This window comes from Typopeltis vanoorti, chromosome 6 (genome assembly GCF_054136105.1).
Source record: "Typopeltis vanoorti isolate ZY-2024b chromosome 6, IOZ_Tvanoo_1.0, whole genome shotgun sequence".
Lineage (NCBI taxonomy): Eukaryota > Metazoa > Arthropoda > Arachnida > Uropygi > Thelyphonidae > Typopeltis > Typopeltis vanoorti.
The window spans coordinates 138,223,873-138,240,665 of NC_143554.1; the positions used below are offsets into that span (position 1 = coordinate 138,223,873).

At 33.6% G+C, this 16,793-nt stretch overlaps 1 protein-coding gene across 1 annotated transcript in view; it reads right to left on the reverse strand.

Moving 5' to 3' along the window:
• Positions 1-1,077: 1,077 nt before the first annotated feature.
• Positions 1,078-16,793, reverse strand: part of dbe (KRR1 small subunit processome component homolog dbe) — a 114,199-nt gene continuing 98,483 nt past the window's right edge. The window contains exons 9-11 of the mRNA XM_090394606.1: positions 12,831-12,936; positions 6,222-6,271; positions 1,078-1,175 (exon numbers count right to left, since the gene is read on the reverse strand). Of these exons, the coding sequence (XP_090250732.1) occupies positions 1,098-1,175; positions 6,222-6,271; positions 12,831-12,936 (234 nt within the window). The 3' untranslated portion in view covers positions 1,078-1,097. The remainder of the gene's footprint in view (positions 1,176-6,221; positions 6,272-12,830; positions 12,937-16,793) is intronic.

Here is a 16,793-nt window from a genome sequence, read left to right on the forward strand (position 1 = left end):
TTTCCTAGTATGTACCCACACAGGCTAATGATAGCCCAAAACGATTCTGTTTTCATCATTATTATTTTTCTGTTAACAATTTCCTTCCAAACTATTTTGAAATTAAGGAAAGAAAAACAGATATTCAATAAAAGAGTGATTCAGTAATTTTTTTATTTATATCAACTCCACACACGAGGTCTCAAGACCTATTACATGACTGTGCCATGTGTGGGGGGGTATACTAATCTGAAGCTGCACATATTAAGGCAACCCATGAAAAAGGTAATCCGAGTCCTGTATAATTTTTGTAATATTGACTTATCGGAACCACTGATATATAAAAAATTCTATGTTAAATAGAAGTGTTTTAAAATTTTACGTGAGAACAAATTCATAAGGAGTCTCCATAGTTCAGTTGGTTTCAATGGAAACCTTTGGTTGGAAAAGTTTATTCGAATCCAAAGAACCTTTATCAGGGTTTTTTAATCAAAAGGTGAGTTAGCTGGCAACTATGTTGTCCCATTTTAATAGCAAACACTTTAACTGGTTCTTGGGGTCCAGTTACAATATCAGTCCCAATGTTTAATTATGGCAGGTCAGAGATATAGACAGCTTAGTGTACCATGATTCATAATTGACAAATTGGAGAAGCTACTTAAGAAAAACATTAATAAACTGCATGAGAGTTATCTAAGTTAAGATTAGGTAAATCTGAATCAGATACATATGATTTATGAAAATTAAGTCCCTGAAAATGATACAGTCAAATGGCCAGGAATGATGCTGTGGGTTTAAAATAACTCTTCTTTAGTTTACTATAGTAAGCAAGTTCACTATAACAGCATTTGCTACAGTGAGAATTGACTATATAGTATAATAACTTGTTTACATTTCTTATGAATTTTAATTCCACATATAAATCAAACACTATTTTATGCTCCCCCATTTTTCTGGAATAATTTCTTAACTAATACATGAGGATATATGAAACTATCATTTGCAGACAAAAGTACTGACTTTTTACAATTATAGAGATATGATAGAGTAAAATATGCGTATCTGTGAGATGTTATGGCAAAAAAAAACAACAAAAAGTTTGGTACTATTTAAACTTTTTATTTTTTCTTCTTTTTCTTTTCTTTTCCTTCTGTATTTTTTTCTACATCTGTAAGCTTCCTTACAAATCCAAATTTCTGGAAAACAAAAATAAACAAGTACATGCAAAATGAACTATGGTATATAAACTAATATTACAAAACTAATTAATGCAAACTATAAACAAACATGGGCTTGAATTCCTGTGAGATCATTATCCTGCTTATTAGGGACCTCTAGTTAATCTCTAGAGAAGCGTTAACTATTAGCACACCAACAGTATGCTGACATGAAACCTTGCATGGGTGGAATTCACACAAAAATACTATATTAATAACAAATAACTAATAAATAATCAACATTATTTATTTACTTATATAATGTTAGATCTTTAAGTGTGTATGTATACATACAGGGATCACCATTTGTTGATCCCTGTATGTATACATACATACATACATCCCTGTATGTATGTATGTATACATACAGGGATCAACAAATGGTGCAAAAACCCTATTCGACATGAAAAAAATTTACTGATTGAGAAATTTTTTTAAAATACTGGTGATCTTACCAGTATTTTAAAAAAATTTCTCAATTTATTTTTATTTATTAAATAAAAAACGTTTCATTCTGTTCATTCTGCAACTACTCACCAGATATTAAAATCTACTCGTTAAGGGTGAGTGGGCGAGCAATATTTGTTGAGTCCTGTATAGATGCTGTATTTTGGCCACACGGAAAAATCCACTGCACTAAATATAAGAGGAGCATGTCAGCGACCTCATATATGGCAGAACTAGGGCTAACACTTCATCTAATTTCTTTCTTAATTCTGTTAACCTTGATGATGAAGACTATCACTCACACAGTGATTTAGAATAAATCGAAAAACATTTTCAGATGCTATGATGAGCTTGAAAGAACTACTGAACTGACAAAAACTGTTCTTAATCGAGTCTACCTTAATACTAAACTAAGCTATAACCTGAAGGGCTATTTTACAGGCGAATTTGTTAATTAAGAGGGAGATGTTAAATTCCGTTTTATTTTATAGCCAGGTACAAAACTCGGGTCGAAATCCATCAACATCCATAGAGTTTCAATGCCGAAAAAACTATCAGTGGAACCAAGTGTAAATGATCACTTGGATAGTACAACACCAGGGCAACTCCATGTAAAGGTGGAGCAAGCTCCCTCACTAACTTTAATATTCTTTCATAATGTAGAACCCAGCTCCTAAGAGATGTATATATATTGTTTTTCATTATGAGAAGAGGTCACTACCCAGACCGGTTTCAACCTTTTTTGAGGTCTCATCAGTGAGTAGGTAGACCTGGAATATCAAAGTTTTAAGTGAACAGAAACTTTCACACCTCTACTATCGAATTGCCGAAGTGGTGTACTATATATATATAGTACTATATATAGTTATTGTTATTGCCGAAGTGGTGTACTATATATATATAGTACTATATATAGTTATAGTACTATATATATATATATATATATATATATATACACTACTATATATAGTAACACCACTTCGGCAATTCGATAGTAGAGGTACGTAAGTTTCTGTTCACTTAAAACTTTGATATCCAGGTCTACCTATTCACTGATGAGACCTCAAAAAAGGTTGAAACCGGTCTGGGTAGTGACCTCTTCTCATAATGAAAAACAATATATATACATCTCTTAGGAGCTGGGTTTTACATTATGAAAGAATAATAAAGTTAGTGAGGGAGCTTGCTCCACCTTTGCATGGAGTTGCCCTGGTGTTGTACTATCCAAGTGATCATTTACACTTGGTTCCGCTGATAGTTTTTTCAGCACTGAAACTCTATTAAGCTAAAACGGGATATCTCCCTCTTAATTAAGCTATAACCTCTTTGATTGTTACTCCTCAGCAATCAAACTTTTATCTGCACGAGACCATGCCATTTTGAACATGCTCAATGATGCTGTGGAATTCAGAACTTCTTCAAATGTCAGCAATCCATATAGCTGTTATTCGCTTTTAATGTATATTTTGTATTTTTCTCTTTTCATGTTATGCACCCAATGAATAAATCTTCTATACAAATAATAAAGTTTTTATATTATGCTCAGCTTTTAGTCATTACGCACATACACACACACTCTACCAATAATTTGAAGTTATGGATCATTTCAGGTTTGTTAATAACATAAAAAAAGTGTACAGATAGTAGGAAGCTGTATTTCATTATAGCAGTTGAATATAGATAGTATGGTAACATGACGTGAACTCAGCGACTTCGAAAGAGTTGTCATCGTGGGCTGTCATATTGGTGGAATGTCCACAACGTGCCATTGCCACTCAACTGGAGAATCCAAAATCAACGGTCGGCAATGTGATCAACAAGTAGAGACAATCTGGCATCACTAGTGCAGGAAAACACCTAAGACAGCCACTAAAAATGACTGACAGGGACAGGAAGGTGTTAAAATTGGTGGCAGGCAAAAACTGGCTACAAGCGGCACAGACCATCTGTGATGAGAACCAGAGTGCCAGTAACACCATGATGAGCACTGATACTGTATGTAAAGAACTCCATTTACTGGGTTTCCATGGAAGAGCAGCAGCATACAAGCTGAACATCACAACAACGCACAAGGCAGTTCTCCTGGCGGGGTGCAAAGAGCGTGTGAACCAGACAACTGACCAGTGGAAAACGGTATTCTGGTGCAATGAATCTAGGTTCACCTGTTTCCAGTCTGATGGCAGAGTGTGGGTGTGGAAGCAGCCTGGTGAATGCTTATCACCATAGTATGTTGTACGTAAAGTAAAGTTTGGTGGTGGAGGAGTTGGACCACTGGTCGTTGTACATGGTTCCATGAAGGTAGCTGAGTACCTTGATATTCTGGATAATCAGGTGCTGCCTACACTGTGGAGTTTTATATAACAAACCCATGTTACTATCAAGATGACAATGGCCCATGCCACAAAGTGGCAGCTGTTATGGAATGGTATGAAGAGGGTTAAAGGATTGCCTGGCCTGTGCAGAGTTATCATATAGTGATCTTTAAGGAATGTAAGGGTACTTGTTGAAATTCATGGGAATCTCTGTAGCCCAGATGCAGCAATTTTGAGTGTTTACTGTTCCACAAACATGAAAATGCACTTCATTACTTCATTCCTAGGACAATCCTTGTTCACCTCCACGTGTGAATGTAGAAATGTTTCTCAGACACTGGTATCTCCTGTTTTCAACTCTTCGCTGTGGCTGAGTTTATACAGGTAGCATTGCAATGCTTTATGCAAAGTCTCTATACCATTATGTATGGCAAATCTAATTGTCTTACAACAGCATGTGCACTGCAGCCTACAGCATTCTGACTGACTACTCAACAACATTTGCAGAATTTCAGATGTATGGTCCTGCCAGTCTCTTCTAATTTATGAACCATGCATTGCACTGCATTTGATGTCACTGGGACTTTTCAAGGTCTGTACTTACAAAATGCTGCTGCAGCATTTTTCCATTCCAAAGAAACACTTCACAAGCAAGACATGTTCAGGTAAAGTGAGACCCAATGCACAATTTGAATGACTGTAGTCATGCTACTTCATTTATACAGCATTATGGCTTATGGCATGCAAAAGTCACTATCTTTTCTCGCTCACAGAGCCATATTTTTGCAGTCATTCTTTGAACTTTTTTTTTTTATTGTCAATCTCTTCTCTCATGATTTGGTTAGTGTACCCACCAAGTTTGAAGGTATTTTGTCTACTGCTTCTCTCTCTCTACAGATTGCTCTGAATAGGAGTACGGATACTTTAATTTGAAACACCATATCTATTACACAAAAGCTCAAATCTATAACAAAACAATACTGTGGCAGGCAGTAGATTGTGTTTTTACATGATTAGAGGAAAGTGGAGGGAAGCTAGCAGCCAGTTTGGTGGTAAAACACCCATAAAATTACCAATAAAAATGCCATAATGCAGAAACAAAGTGCCTATGAGAAAATAAATGGAATGAGTTTGTGAAAGAGGGTATCACAGGTATTACCCTCTAGAACCAAAATCCTTAGAGAGGTTTCATATGCATAACGAAATGTGAGAATAATATTCTAAGGTCAGCTGCTTTGGGATTTTGAATACTGTTATCATATTTTAGGTGGCTTATCTGAAAAGAAAAGGAAAGGAAAAAAGGAACTGTAACATTTGTACAAACAGAACATGAACAGACACATAATTTCTGGGTAACTTTCTAGTTTCAAATAATGTTTGCCGAGGCATACAGTGAACTCTATAACGAACTACTGAAACCGTTGTCTTAATGAAATACATACTGTGCAAAAGGAAATTACTAAAACTATATACCATAACAAAATAATCTTCTGGTCTCTATTTTAGTTTGCTACAGTAAGCATGAACTGCATTATAAAAAACTTCAAACTTCACTGAAAATTTTAATTGTCCATATCAAGTATCATCAAATAGTATCTAAAAACAAAACTCAAACTGGAACAGGCAGAAGAATCACAGAAGTACATCAACATAATTGGTGTTACTAACATGAAGAAGACTAATATAGGTGAGATTCTGCTGAATAATAAGATGTCATATTCAGGCACTAGTGATCAGGGAAAGGAAGGAGGAGTTAATACAAACACGAAAATATCTTTTCAATGATTGTTATGGAATTCAGTCAGAGAATATGCATGCGCACACACACACACACACACACTAGATTTGTTTAGGAGTATAACATCATCTGCATAAAGCAAAGAGCTTTGATATCTACAATTTTAACATTAGGTTTAATGTTACTTTTTTTTTTTCATAATGCAATCCATACAGATGATGAATAAGAGGAGAGATAGTGTGCACCCTTATGTTACACCTGATTTTACATCAAACCATCTTCCTATATTTCCTTCAACTCTAACTGCTGACTGACAACTTAAATATAGACTATGTATTGCTCAGATTAATGTTATGTTTATCCATATAAGAATAGCATTTTTGATTTGATTTTTATTCTATTTCTTTCTTTATTCTATCAAAAGATAATCCGTTTTATCATTTCATATTGTTTTCCCCAGTATCACTATACATTTACAAGGATAGTCTTAAAATAACAAGAAGCTTATGTTGTATATGCTAAATTTACCTGAACATTCTTTACTTTCTGCTTCAGTTGTTTAATATTGACATCTGTCCCTACAGTAATAATAAATATATTAATATTGAAATATTAATAACATTAAAGTATGGTATTTTTAAAAAAATGAGAGAAAACAAATATTCCAATCATTTACTGGATTTTTTCAATACTGCAAAGGTTTCAAATATGGTAAAGTTTAAACTTACACACACATGTAAGAATTGTGTTATATGCAATGTGTTATATTATTTTTAACAAATATGCAATTTGGACTGATACAATTCACATACTCAAAATGATAAAAAGTTTTTTTCTAAAATAAAGAGCGAAAAAGCTTCAGTCCGGCGATGCAAAATTTATAAGAATCAAGTGCACATTAAATCTAGCATTACTTCAAAGCAGAATACAGAAACTATAAAAGTTTTGTATATTCTCTGGTCAAATTTCATATGAAACTTTTATAGTTTCTGTATTGAGCTTTAAAATAATGCAGGATTTAATATCCACTTGATTTTTATAATGATAAAAAGTTTTTTTTTTTTTTTTTTTTTTCACTGTTCTATTAAATCAAAAACCTCTACAGCTCAGTTGGTTTTGACAATGCCCTTTGGTTGGAAAGACCTAGGATGTGAAGAAACTTTATCACGGCTTGTCAAGTGAAGGTGAGGCAGTCGATCTCATATAAAGGTAACAGAGTTTTTACTCATAACTCTGATTTTTTGTCTTTCAACTAGGCAAACCAGCCAAGAGAATACATGCAACAGTTATACAAAATATATTTATCGGCATAGGGCAAAACACCTTATCCTGGAATCATGGTTACAAAAATCCAAGGTTTCCTTAAAGAGTTATGGGCATTTACAGGCCTATTAAGAACTGTATAAGAAGATCTTTTAAATGAACTTCTTATAAGAAGTTCTTTTAAATGAACTTCTTATAAGAAGTTCTTTTAAATAAATAATACAAAAAAACTGGCTTATTTATCTGGAACCTCTTAGATAGAAAGGAAGAAGTCTTCCTTTCTATCTAATGGATATAAGAATTCCTTCATCAAAAGAGTTTTGAGTAGATTTAATATATCTTCCTCTTCAAACACAGAAGAAATAACGTGCATTCCTATCCCTTATGTACAAGGCATTAGTGAACGTATAGCAAAAGTTTTAAAACCACAGAATATTTTTGCTGCCTTTCGACCATTCAGAAAAATCTCCACCTTTCTCACCTCTCCTAAGGACAAGCTTCCACATCTTAATTATCCAGGCGTTTACCAGATTCCTTGCTCTTGTGGATTTTCTTATTTTGGAGAAACAGGAAGATCTGCCTCTATTCGCTAGAAGAACACCAGTCATATATTCAATACTTTGAACCTGAACATTCTGGACTTGCAGAACATGTCATCATCACTAGATATAGAGTTCGTTGGGAAAAGACAATAGTCCTACAAAAAAGTCAGTTCCTCATGGAACGGCTTTATAAAGAAACATGTGAAACTTTACTTCACTCTCCTAACTTAAACAGATCTGATGGTTTACATCTATCCCCTTTATGGGAGATAGTACTTTATAAGTCAGCTAATCTTTCCTAACTTTTTATTGTATATATATATTTATTTTCATGCCGGCTGGGGCGTCGCCCGTTAAACAAGACCCCCGTTGTTTTTGCCACAGAACCAGAGCAAACAGCGAAAAGTCAGCTACTGGAACAATTCTGAAAACACCCCCAACTCGATATCACTAGAGTTAAAGATCGGTACTATCAACATAAGAAGCCTGAATGCAAAGAAATGGAGCTAGCTGAGGAATTACATAAGTACCAGATTCACATAATAGGGGTAACTGAAACAAAAAAGACAAAAACTGGTGAGATCTTTCTGAGCAATAAATACAAAATGCTATATTCAAGAAATGACAGTCGAGGAAAAGAAGGAGTAACCATAGTATTCAACACAAAATACGAGGCTAATCTTCTTGAATGGCAGTCGGTCTCAAGTAGAGTAATGTGGGCAAATATGAGAATGGGGAACTGGACAATGAGACTTATTTGTACCTATGGTCATACAGAAGGTTCTACTAAGGTAGAAGTGGAGGAATTTTTTGATGCTTTAGAGAAAGCAACTGACACAATAAAAACGGAAAAGTTAGTCCTTGTTGGAGATCTAAATAGAAGAGTAGGAAATGATTGTCAGACATACAAAAATATTTTGGGAAAATTTGGAGAAATGAGCAAAGCTAATAATAATGGCAAATACCTGTTGGTTTCCTGCTCAGGACATGGACTGATTATTACTAACACCATGTTCCAACATAAAAATGTGCACAAATTCACATGGAGATAAGAGGCAAGGAAAAAGAAAAGCCTCATTGACTATGTTATTGTTGATAGTGATGTTTTCTCCCTGGTGCAGGACACCAGAGTGTACAGAGGATTTGAAATTGAAAGTGATCACTATTTAGTCTTGAGTAGGATAAAACTGAATTTCTTGAAATGAATAACATGTCAACTTTTATTCGCTTTAAAACTTTCTGACAGCTCTCTCAGATGTGAACTGTAGACTAAAATACATAAAGATTATTAACGAAAAAATGAAAGAGTTTGAGAACAGGAATCAAACCTTGAAGAAAACCTTGATTGATTCAGCTAGAGAGGCATGTGGTGAAGTTCTCTGCAAGGATAGAAAAATCAGAACTCCATGGTGGACACGGGAAGTTAAAGAGGAAGTGAAGGAAAAGAAGAAAGCATATCAAAAGTTCCTGGCAAATAAGTCAGCTTGTGCTCTTAGAGAATACAGAGACAAATGTAAGAAAGCAAAACATTGCGTAAAACTAGCTAAACAAAAATCATGGGAGGACTTTGGGAAGAACATAGAAAATAAATATCAAGAAGGTGGCAAAATATTCTGGAGGTTGTTGAAGAAGCTCAGGAATGGAGGAAAGAGTGCTGTAAAAGGAGTAAGAGATGATAAAGGTGACAAAAATGGGAGAAAGAGATATCCTTGAAGTATGGAGTAATTACTTTGAAAAACTACTAAATGAAACAAGCAGTCATGACAGCACAGTGGTAAAAAACACTGACCAGGCATGCAGTCAGGAATACATATCCATACTTGAAGTAGAAAAAGCCATCAAAGGCTTGAAATGTGGAAAGGCAGCAGGAGTAGATGATATTCGACCAGAAATGCTGAAGTATGGTGGTATAAAAGTCTTACAGTGGCTGCACTGCATAGTTCAGAATGCCTGGACAGAGGGACGAATTGCCAATGATTGGAGTAGAGCTCTCATAGTACCCATATATAAAAAGGGAAATAAAACTGAATGTAAGAATTACAGAGGTATTTCCCTACTGAGTGTTCCTGGCAAGATCTATGCAAGTATACTTGAGAAATGGTTGAGAAGAATTGTGGAAGAAAAGCTTGGTGAAGAACAAGCTGGATTCAGGTCAAATAGACGCTGTCAGGATCAGATCTTCACTTTACGACAAATAGTGGAGAAATCATGGGAATATAACAAAGATCTGTATTTAAGTTTTGTCGATTTGGAAAAGGCATATGACAAGGTGCCAAGAGAGAAGCTATTCAATACGCTACACTTATATGGTGTCAATGGGGCATTATATCAAGCAATACTTAGTCTTTATTTGAGTTGTAAGTCAGCAGTTAGAATAGAAGGAAGTACAGAAAGATGGTTTAATGTTAAATCTGGTGTGAGACAAGGATGTACATTATCTATATGGAGCACATTATGAAAAAAAGTGGTATTAAACAAGATATCAAAATTGGAGATGTTAATGTCTGCTCGTTGCTTTATGCAGACGATGTTATACTTCTAAATAAATCCATTACAAGTCTGCAAGATTCACTGACTAAATTGAATAACTCTTGTAATAGATATCGTATGAAGGTCAGCAATAAAAAGACAAAGACAATGAAAATAAGCAGAATCATTGAAAATGTCAACTGTGTTGTGAATGGAGAACCTGTGGAACAAATAAAACATTTCAGCTACTTAGGCACGATTTTTAGTGAAGATGGTAAATTAAATATGGAAATAGACAAAAGAATCAACAAAGCTGATATTGTAGGAAGTCAACTGAATAAATTTATACGGAAAGAGAGAGAAATTAGTCAAAACACTAAATTAGCTGTATATATCCAGACAGTGTTCAAACTAATTTTAACTCAGGGATCTGAGAGCTGTGTTAGAAATAAAACACTTGACCAATTACTAGACACTGCAAATACAAGAGTCCTGAGAATGATTAGAGGCATGAACAGATGGTCAATGCCAATATCATATTAAAAATAATGATATTAGGAAATAGCTTCACATTGTTAGTATCCAAGAATGTGTTAGCAGAGCTGATCTCAGGTGTTATGGTCACTTAAACAGAATGGGCGAGGAAAGATTAACAAAACAAGCGTTCTCTGCCAGGTTGGCAGGAAAACGACCCAAAGGAAGACCAAGTTATAGGTGGATTGATATGGTAGAAAGTTCCTTAGACGATAGAAATATAAGATCTGATAACGTTGGAGTCTTGACAAGTAACAGACTGATTTGGAGGAAATTGTAGATAGGAAGTTAGTAATGATGTAAATTTTTCATGTAGTACTATCCATATCCTGTACACTCCTTGAGGGTACACAGCAGGAATTTGATGATGATGATTTTTTTATTATTTTATTTTTTTTTTAAACGAAATGTATTGACCTTTTTAGTTATCTTACACTAGCTAACTTAGGTGGTGCTTTTTGGAATTGTCAGTTATTGTTTAATTTGAGCTTAAAATGTACTGAAGATGCCTGTGATGCACATGCAAAAATTATACTATTAAATAATCTTCTTACATAAGTTTTTCCATTATTAATTTTGTATTTATACCATCCTTTAGTGAGGTAAAGATAACCTAAGTTTTAAAAGAGGTATACAGTGAGTAGACATATCGATACAAAATTAATAACGGAAAGCTCACGTACAAACATTATTTAATAGTATAATTTTCACCTGTGTGTCACGGGCATCTTCAGTACATATTAAGCTCAAATTAAACAATAACTGACAATTCCAAAAAGCGCCCCCTTAGTAGCTGGTGTAAGATAAATAAAAAGGTCAATAAATTTCCTAACAAAAAAATAAAAAATAAAAATAAATAAAAAATGATGGCATGTTCTAAAAGTCTGGACTTTCAGAACATGCCATCTTCACTAGACAGAGTTCATTGGAGAAAGACAAGAGTCCTTAACAAAAGTCGGTTCCTCGTGGAACGCCTTTATAAAGAAACGTAAAACTTTATTTCATTCTCCTAACTTAAACAGATCCGAAGGCTTACGCCTATCCCCTTTATGGGAGATAGTACTTTACAAATCAGCTAATCTTTCCTAATTTTTTATTGTACAGATTTATTTATTTATTTTTTGTTTTGTTTTGTTTAGGAAATTTATTAACCTTTTTAGTTATCTTACACCAGCTACTTAGGTGGCGCTTTTTGGAATTGTCAGTTATTGTTTAATTTGAGCTTAATATGTACTGAAGATGCCTGTGACACACAGGCAAAAATTGCACTATTAAATAATCTTTGTACGTGAGTTTTCCGTTATTAATTTTGTAAGGATAACCTAGTTCACCTTCAATGCTGCCAAAATGCAATCCTACCTTTCCTCTTGCAAAAGGGATCTATACTCACCTTCCCTCAATCCTCAGTAATACATACATCACCAAACAGGATGAACTATCTCTCTTTGGACTGATGTTTATCTCCAACCTCTCTTGGCACAAATACATCACATCAATAGCTTTGTTTATGTTTGTAAAATAAAATCAAGGGGGTTTATTCTCCTTTGATTTTATTTTATTGTTTATGAACAGTATACAATAGCTAAGCTTGCAATGTGTGAATACTTAATAGAAAAGGCTATCCAAAAAAAGGTTGGTAAAGTTCCAGGGAACTAAGCTTAGTCAGTATTTATTGGAAAGAATATTAATTATCTATAAAAGGCATTAGCAGATACTGTTCATTTATTCTTAGTTTTAGCAGTTTCCAACTGGATGTGTATACTGCTTTGGGAGTTTACACCTAAGTGTATTGGGCAGTGTAAACAATGCAATAGAAATACCACAGAAATTTCTGAATGGAAAAAATCATTTGATACAAACTATAATTAAATAACAGAGATTTGCTTAATCTTACTTAAAAAAAGTGAATCACTGAGGATTATTTAAAGCTGATTATATCCATTATAAATAAAGGATCTAATAATTATTTTTTTGTGAAAAGAGCTGCTTTGGCCGAGATACCTTTGCCACCTACTAATGCATCACTATGACACATTCTTAACTATGCACTTAACCCTCTCTCTCTCTCTCTCTCTCTCTCTACTTGCAGTGTGTCAAATTGCAAGTAGAGTGAGAGAGAGAGAGAGAGAGAGAGTTAACAACACAATTTGCAAAGCAGGTTCAAGAATTTCAGTATAATGAATGAAAAGGTATATCACAAAGAAATGGTTTAGAATACTGTACATGAAATGTCTGGAAAAAGTGACATGTCTGGAGAAAGTTATCATTAAGTATAAATAGCTACTCAGCTAATCACTTTATATCTGCTAAAACAGAAAACATATAATACCTTTGGTTTGTACTGGGCTTTTCTTTGTATAAGCAGGTTCTTCTGGTGGAATAAAAGCTTTATTTCTGGTCTCTTGTCGCTTGAGCTCTGCTTCCATCTTGCGTTCCTGTTACATATACAAAGACTTATATTGATAATTAAGTATCTATCCATATACTGAACAAATAATAATGATGATATGGCAATTTAGGATTTAATCAATGAAACCATATATTGGCTGGGAGGATGTTCAATTAATCATTCCTCAACAGACACACACACACATGTATACACTGTTTTTTTTAGGAGAAAATCTCAACCAAATCTAAGACTGGAACCATCAAAGACAAGCATGAATGATAAAGACTCACAACTAACAGAGGAATTAAAAAAATACTGCCATAAGTTATCATAAAAAGAGAAAAAATCACTAAAATAGGTGAGATTCTTTCAAATACTTGCTATAACATTATCTGCTTAGACCAGTGGTCGCCAAAGTGGTCGATATCGACACCCCAGGGGTCAATATAACATTGTTAGGGGTCGATAGAAAAATATAAGACATCATTGTATGGGTCATATTTAATTCATTTAACTTGGATTACCTCCATCCTAAATGACAACGCAATTAAGAGTGAATCGTGGGAATAATGACATGAATAGGACATGTAAGATGGAGCAAGGCCATGAAAATAGTTACGGAAGCCAATCAAGTAGGCCAAAATGATGTATTTACCAATAAAGGGATGTCAGTGGTTTTATATAAATATATTTTATATATTATTTATCCCTCCTATCAAATATGTAATGTTAAGAAGAATGTCAAAAACAAAAACGTATCCCTTTGACTTTAAGCCAATATAATAATATATACTATATTATGCATACAATAAACGCTAACTATGAAATAAACAATCTAAAAACTCACATAAGCGTCTTTTTTGCTTGTCCTATTATAATTACGTAATAGTAAAATAGAGGGGGGGTCGATAAAAAGTCAAGAAACTCTTGAAGGGGTCGACGGTCAAAGAAGTTTGGCGACCCCTGACTTAGACAAATAAGGAACAAGGAAAGGAGGTAAATAATAGGTATTTAATTTAGTACCAAATGCAATAAATTGTTTAGAAAGAATAAAGTTTTGGGTAAAATGATGTGGAAATCATATAATGCAACTTATTTGTAGCTATGCTCTGATGAAAGTTGCGAACACTAAAACATAAGATTCTTTAATGGTACCTGATATAAACAATAAAAAAAAACAATTCTTGTTAGAGACCTAGACAGAGTAAAAAATGAAATCCAGAATTCTAGCAATGTTTTGGAAAAATATGAACAGCAACAATAATTTAGAAATGAGACAGTCATTATCAATATAAAGTAATTTTACAGCTTACACAAGTAACAAAAATTATATAGAATTTTATATAAAAACACCAATATATTTCATCCAATGTTACAGGGACTTTGTCAGAGAGACAGACCGTCAAAAGATGAACTGCAATAACAAGTCATAATTCATGTGCATATTAGCTCATGTCTTGGTCACAGCTGAATTATTGTAATTCATCTTTTGAATGTAGTTAATATTCCATCTTCCAGACCAAGTCCACATAACATTAGATGAAATATATTGGAGTTTTTAAATAAAATTTTATATAATTTTTGCTGCATGTGTAAGCATAAAGTTACTTTATAATGTCGACTGTACATGTCCCATGTACATGTCAAATTGGTAATGACTAATTAATCATCTATTAATTAGTCATTACCAATGTAAGTCCAAAAATGTGCATAAATTTTTGTGTATTCTCTCCACATGAATTTATGCACATTTTTGGATTGAGGAAAATGAAATAGCAAGTGTTCAATATTTACTTTCTGAATGGTATAAAATAAGTATCATAAAGAAACACACTACAGCTTGCATATGTGAACTGTAAACTCAAATATTCAAATAAAATTGGCAAAAAAGCAAGTGTCTAAAAACAGCAACGACATCTTGATGAATGAACATTACATTTTTTAAAGAAAACACTGACTGACTTGGTCATAGAAGCAAGTTGTGAGAATGTCTATGAGAACAGGAAAATCAGAAAAATAAGAAATTCAAGTTGGACATAAGAAGTTAGAGAAGCAATTTACAATAATGAGAAATCATGTAAAGCTCCTGGTAAACCAGCATGCACCTTTAGAAAATATCGAGGGGGGGGGGGGGGTAGGGAAGTGCAGGAGAGCTAAGTTATGCATAATAGCAGCCAAGAAAAAAACATATAATAAATATTATAAAAAAAAAGAAAAATGTTCTGGAGGTCACTGAAAAAAAAACACATTAAAAATGAATTAAAGAAAAGCACAGAATTAAACAATTAAAGCAATCTGAAAAATTTTTCAAAGTAAATACCTATGAAAAATGATTAAATAAACAACCAGCAATAAAACAGTCATGGAAATATCCAAGAAATGTGCATTTGAGTGTATTTCAGTAGTGAAAGCAGAAAAAAAAAAGCCATTGGAAATGTGAAAAGGGAGTTGGAGTGCATGATACAAATAATGAGATTTATTGTTGTAGCACAGAAGAGAAATTAACTAAAAAAATAACCAACAGATTTCACAACATTAATATCTAGAAGCTTCTTTCAGTTACTGGCATTAACAATATAAAATGCAAAGACAGCCAGCCATATGATATGGTAAAAAACCAGTAACAATATACACTACAAAACATTCCCATATCATTTTCAAAATGTTTGATTTGCTATTGGCTGACTTGTACTACCCTAAACATGCAGGTTTGAATCTGCTAAAACATCAGCAGACACCCAATAAATTCAACTAATTCTTGTCAAAATATGACGATGTGAGTTAACACAATTAATTCACTATAGCAAACACCACTATAAGAAACTCACTCACTAAAACCACTAAAAAATCCTGATCAAAGCCCTGTAAGCACAATGCTATATTATTTATGCTAAAAGAAATTCATTATATCAACTATCCACTATAACAAACTATTTTTTTTTTAAAGCAAGTTTTTAATGGCACTTGTAACATAATAAAGTTCAAGACACATGTATTCACAAGAACAAATAATTTTTATTATTGCAAATATTTCAACCTGAAACTAACCAGTCATCATCAGAATCACAAAGTGAAGCTACAACAAAGAATGTGAATCCTATTTACAGAGCTGAGCCAAGTGCAGAATTTATTTTGTAACCACCTTGTAGGTGGTTACAAAATAACACAAAATTACAATTCAAGCTAAAATTAAAATTATTGATTGAAATAAAAATTTAATTTAGATAATGGATTAAATAACACAACATATCAGCATTAAAAAATAATAAATAAATAAAATAAATATATAAAGGGGGATGATGCACTATTGTGCAACACTGCAGGATATTGTGGTCAGTGTCTATTCCATGCTGAGTAAGGCCAGATTTTTTAGATTTATTGTTGCTGATATAAGACTGGTGTTCTTGTAGTCATTTTTTAACAGGACATCCTGTTTGTCAAGTACAAGTGGAGACGCTCATACTGGACCTAGTAAAAAAAAAAAAAAAAAAGAGGGAGGGATGGAGTGAACTGCTTATCTTTCATGGATGGTAACCAAGAGATTTTCTTCATAAGGAAAAATTTAGGATTTAAATAGTATCTTTTCAGAATCTTAGCAATTGTCTCAGAGATGTCTGTGATGTAGGCAATTTGCCATCTAGGTGCAGGGTTCCTGGGGATCGACTTGTAAGTGTCCAGGATTTATTTAAACTTCCTTGAACTGAAGCCATTTTGTAATATGATGCACTGGATGATGCTCAATTCTTGTTGGAGAGCTTGAGAATTGGAACAGATAACATGTGCTCTGTTGAGCAAAGGTTTGAAGATGCCTACTTTTTGAGATCGATGATGTGCTGAATCTTATTGTATGAAGTGGACTGCAAAGGTATCTTTACAATGAACAGATGTAAGAAGTATTCCAGA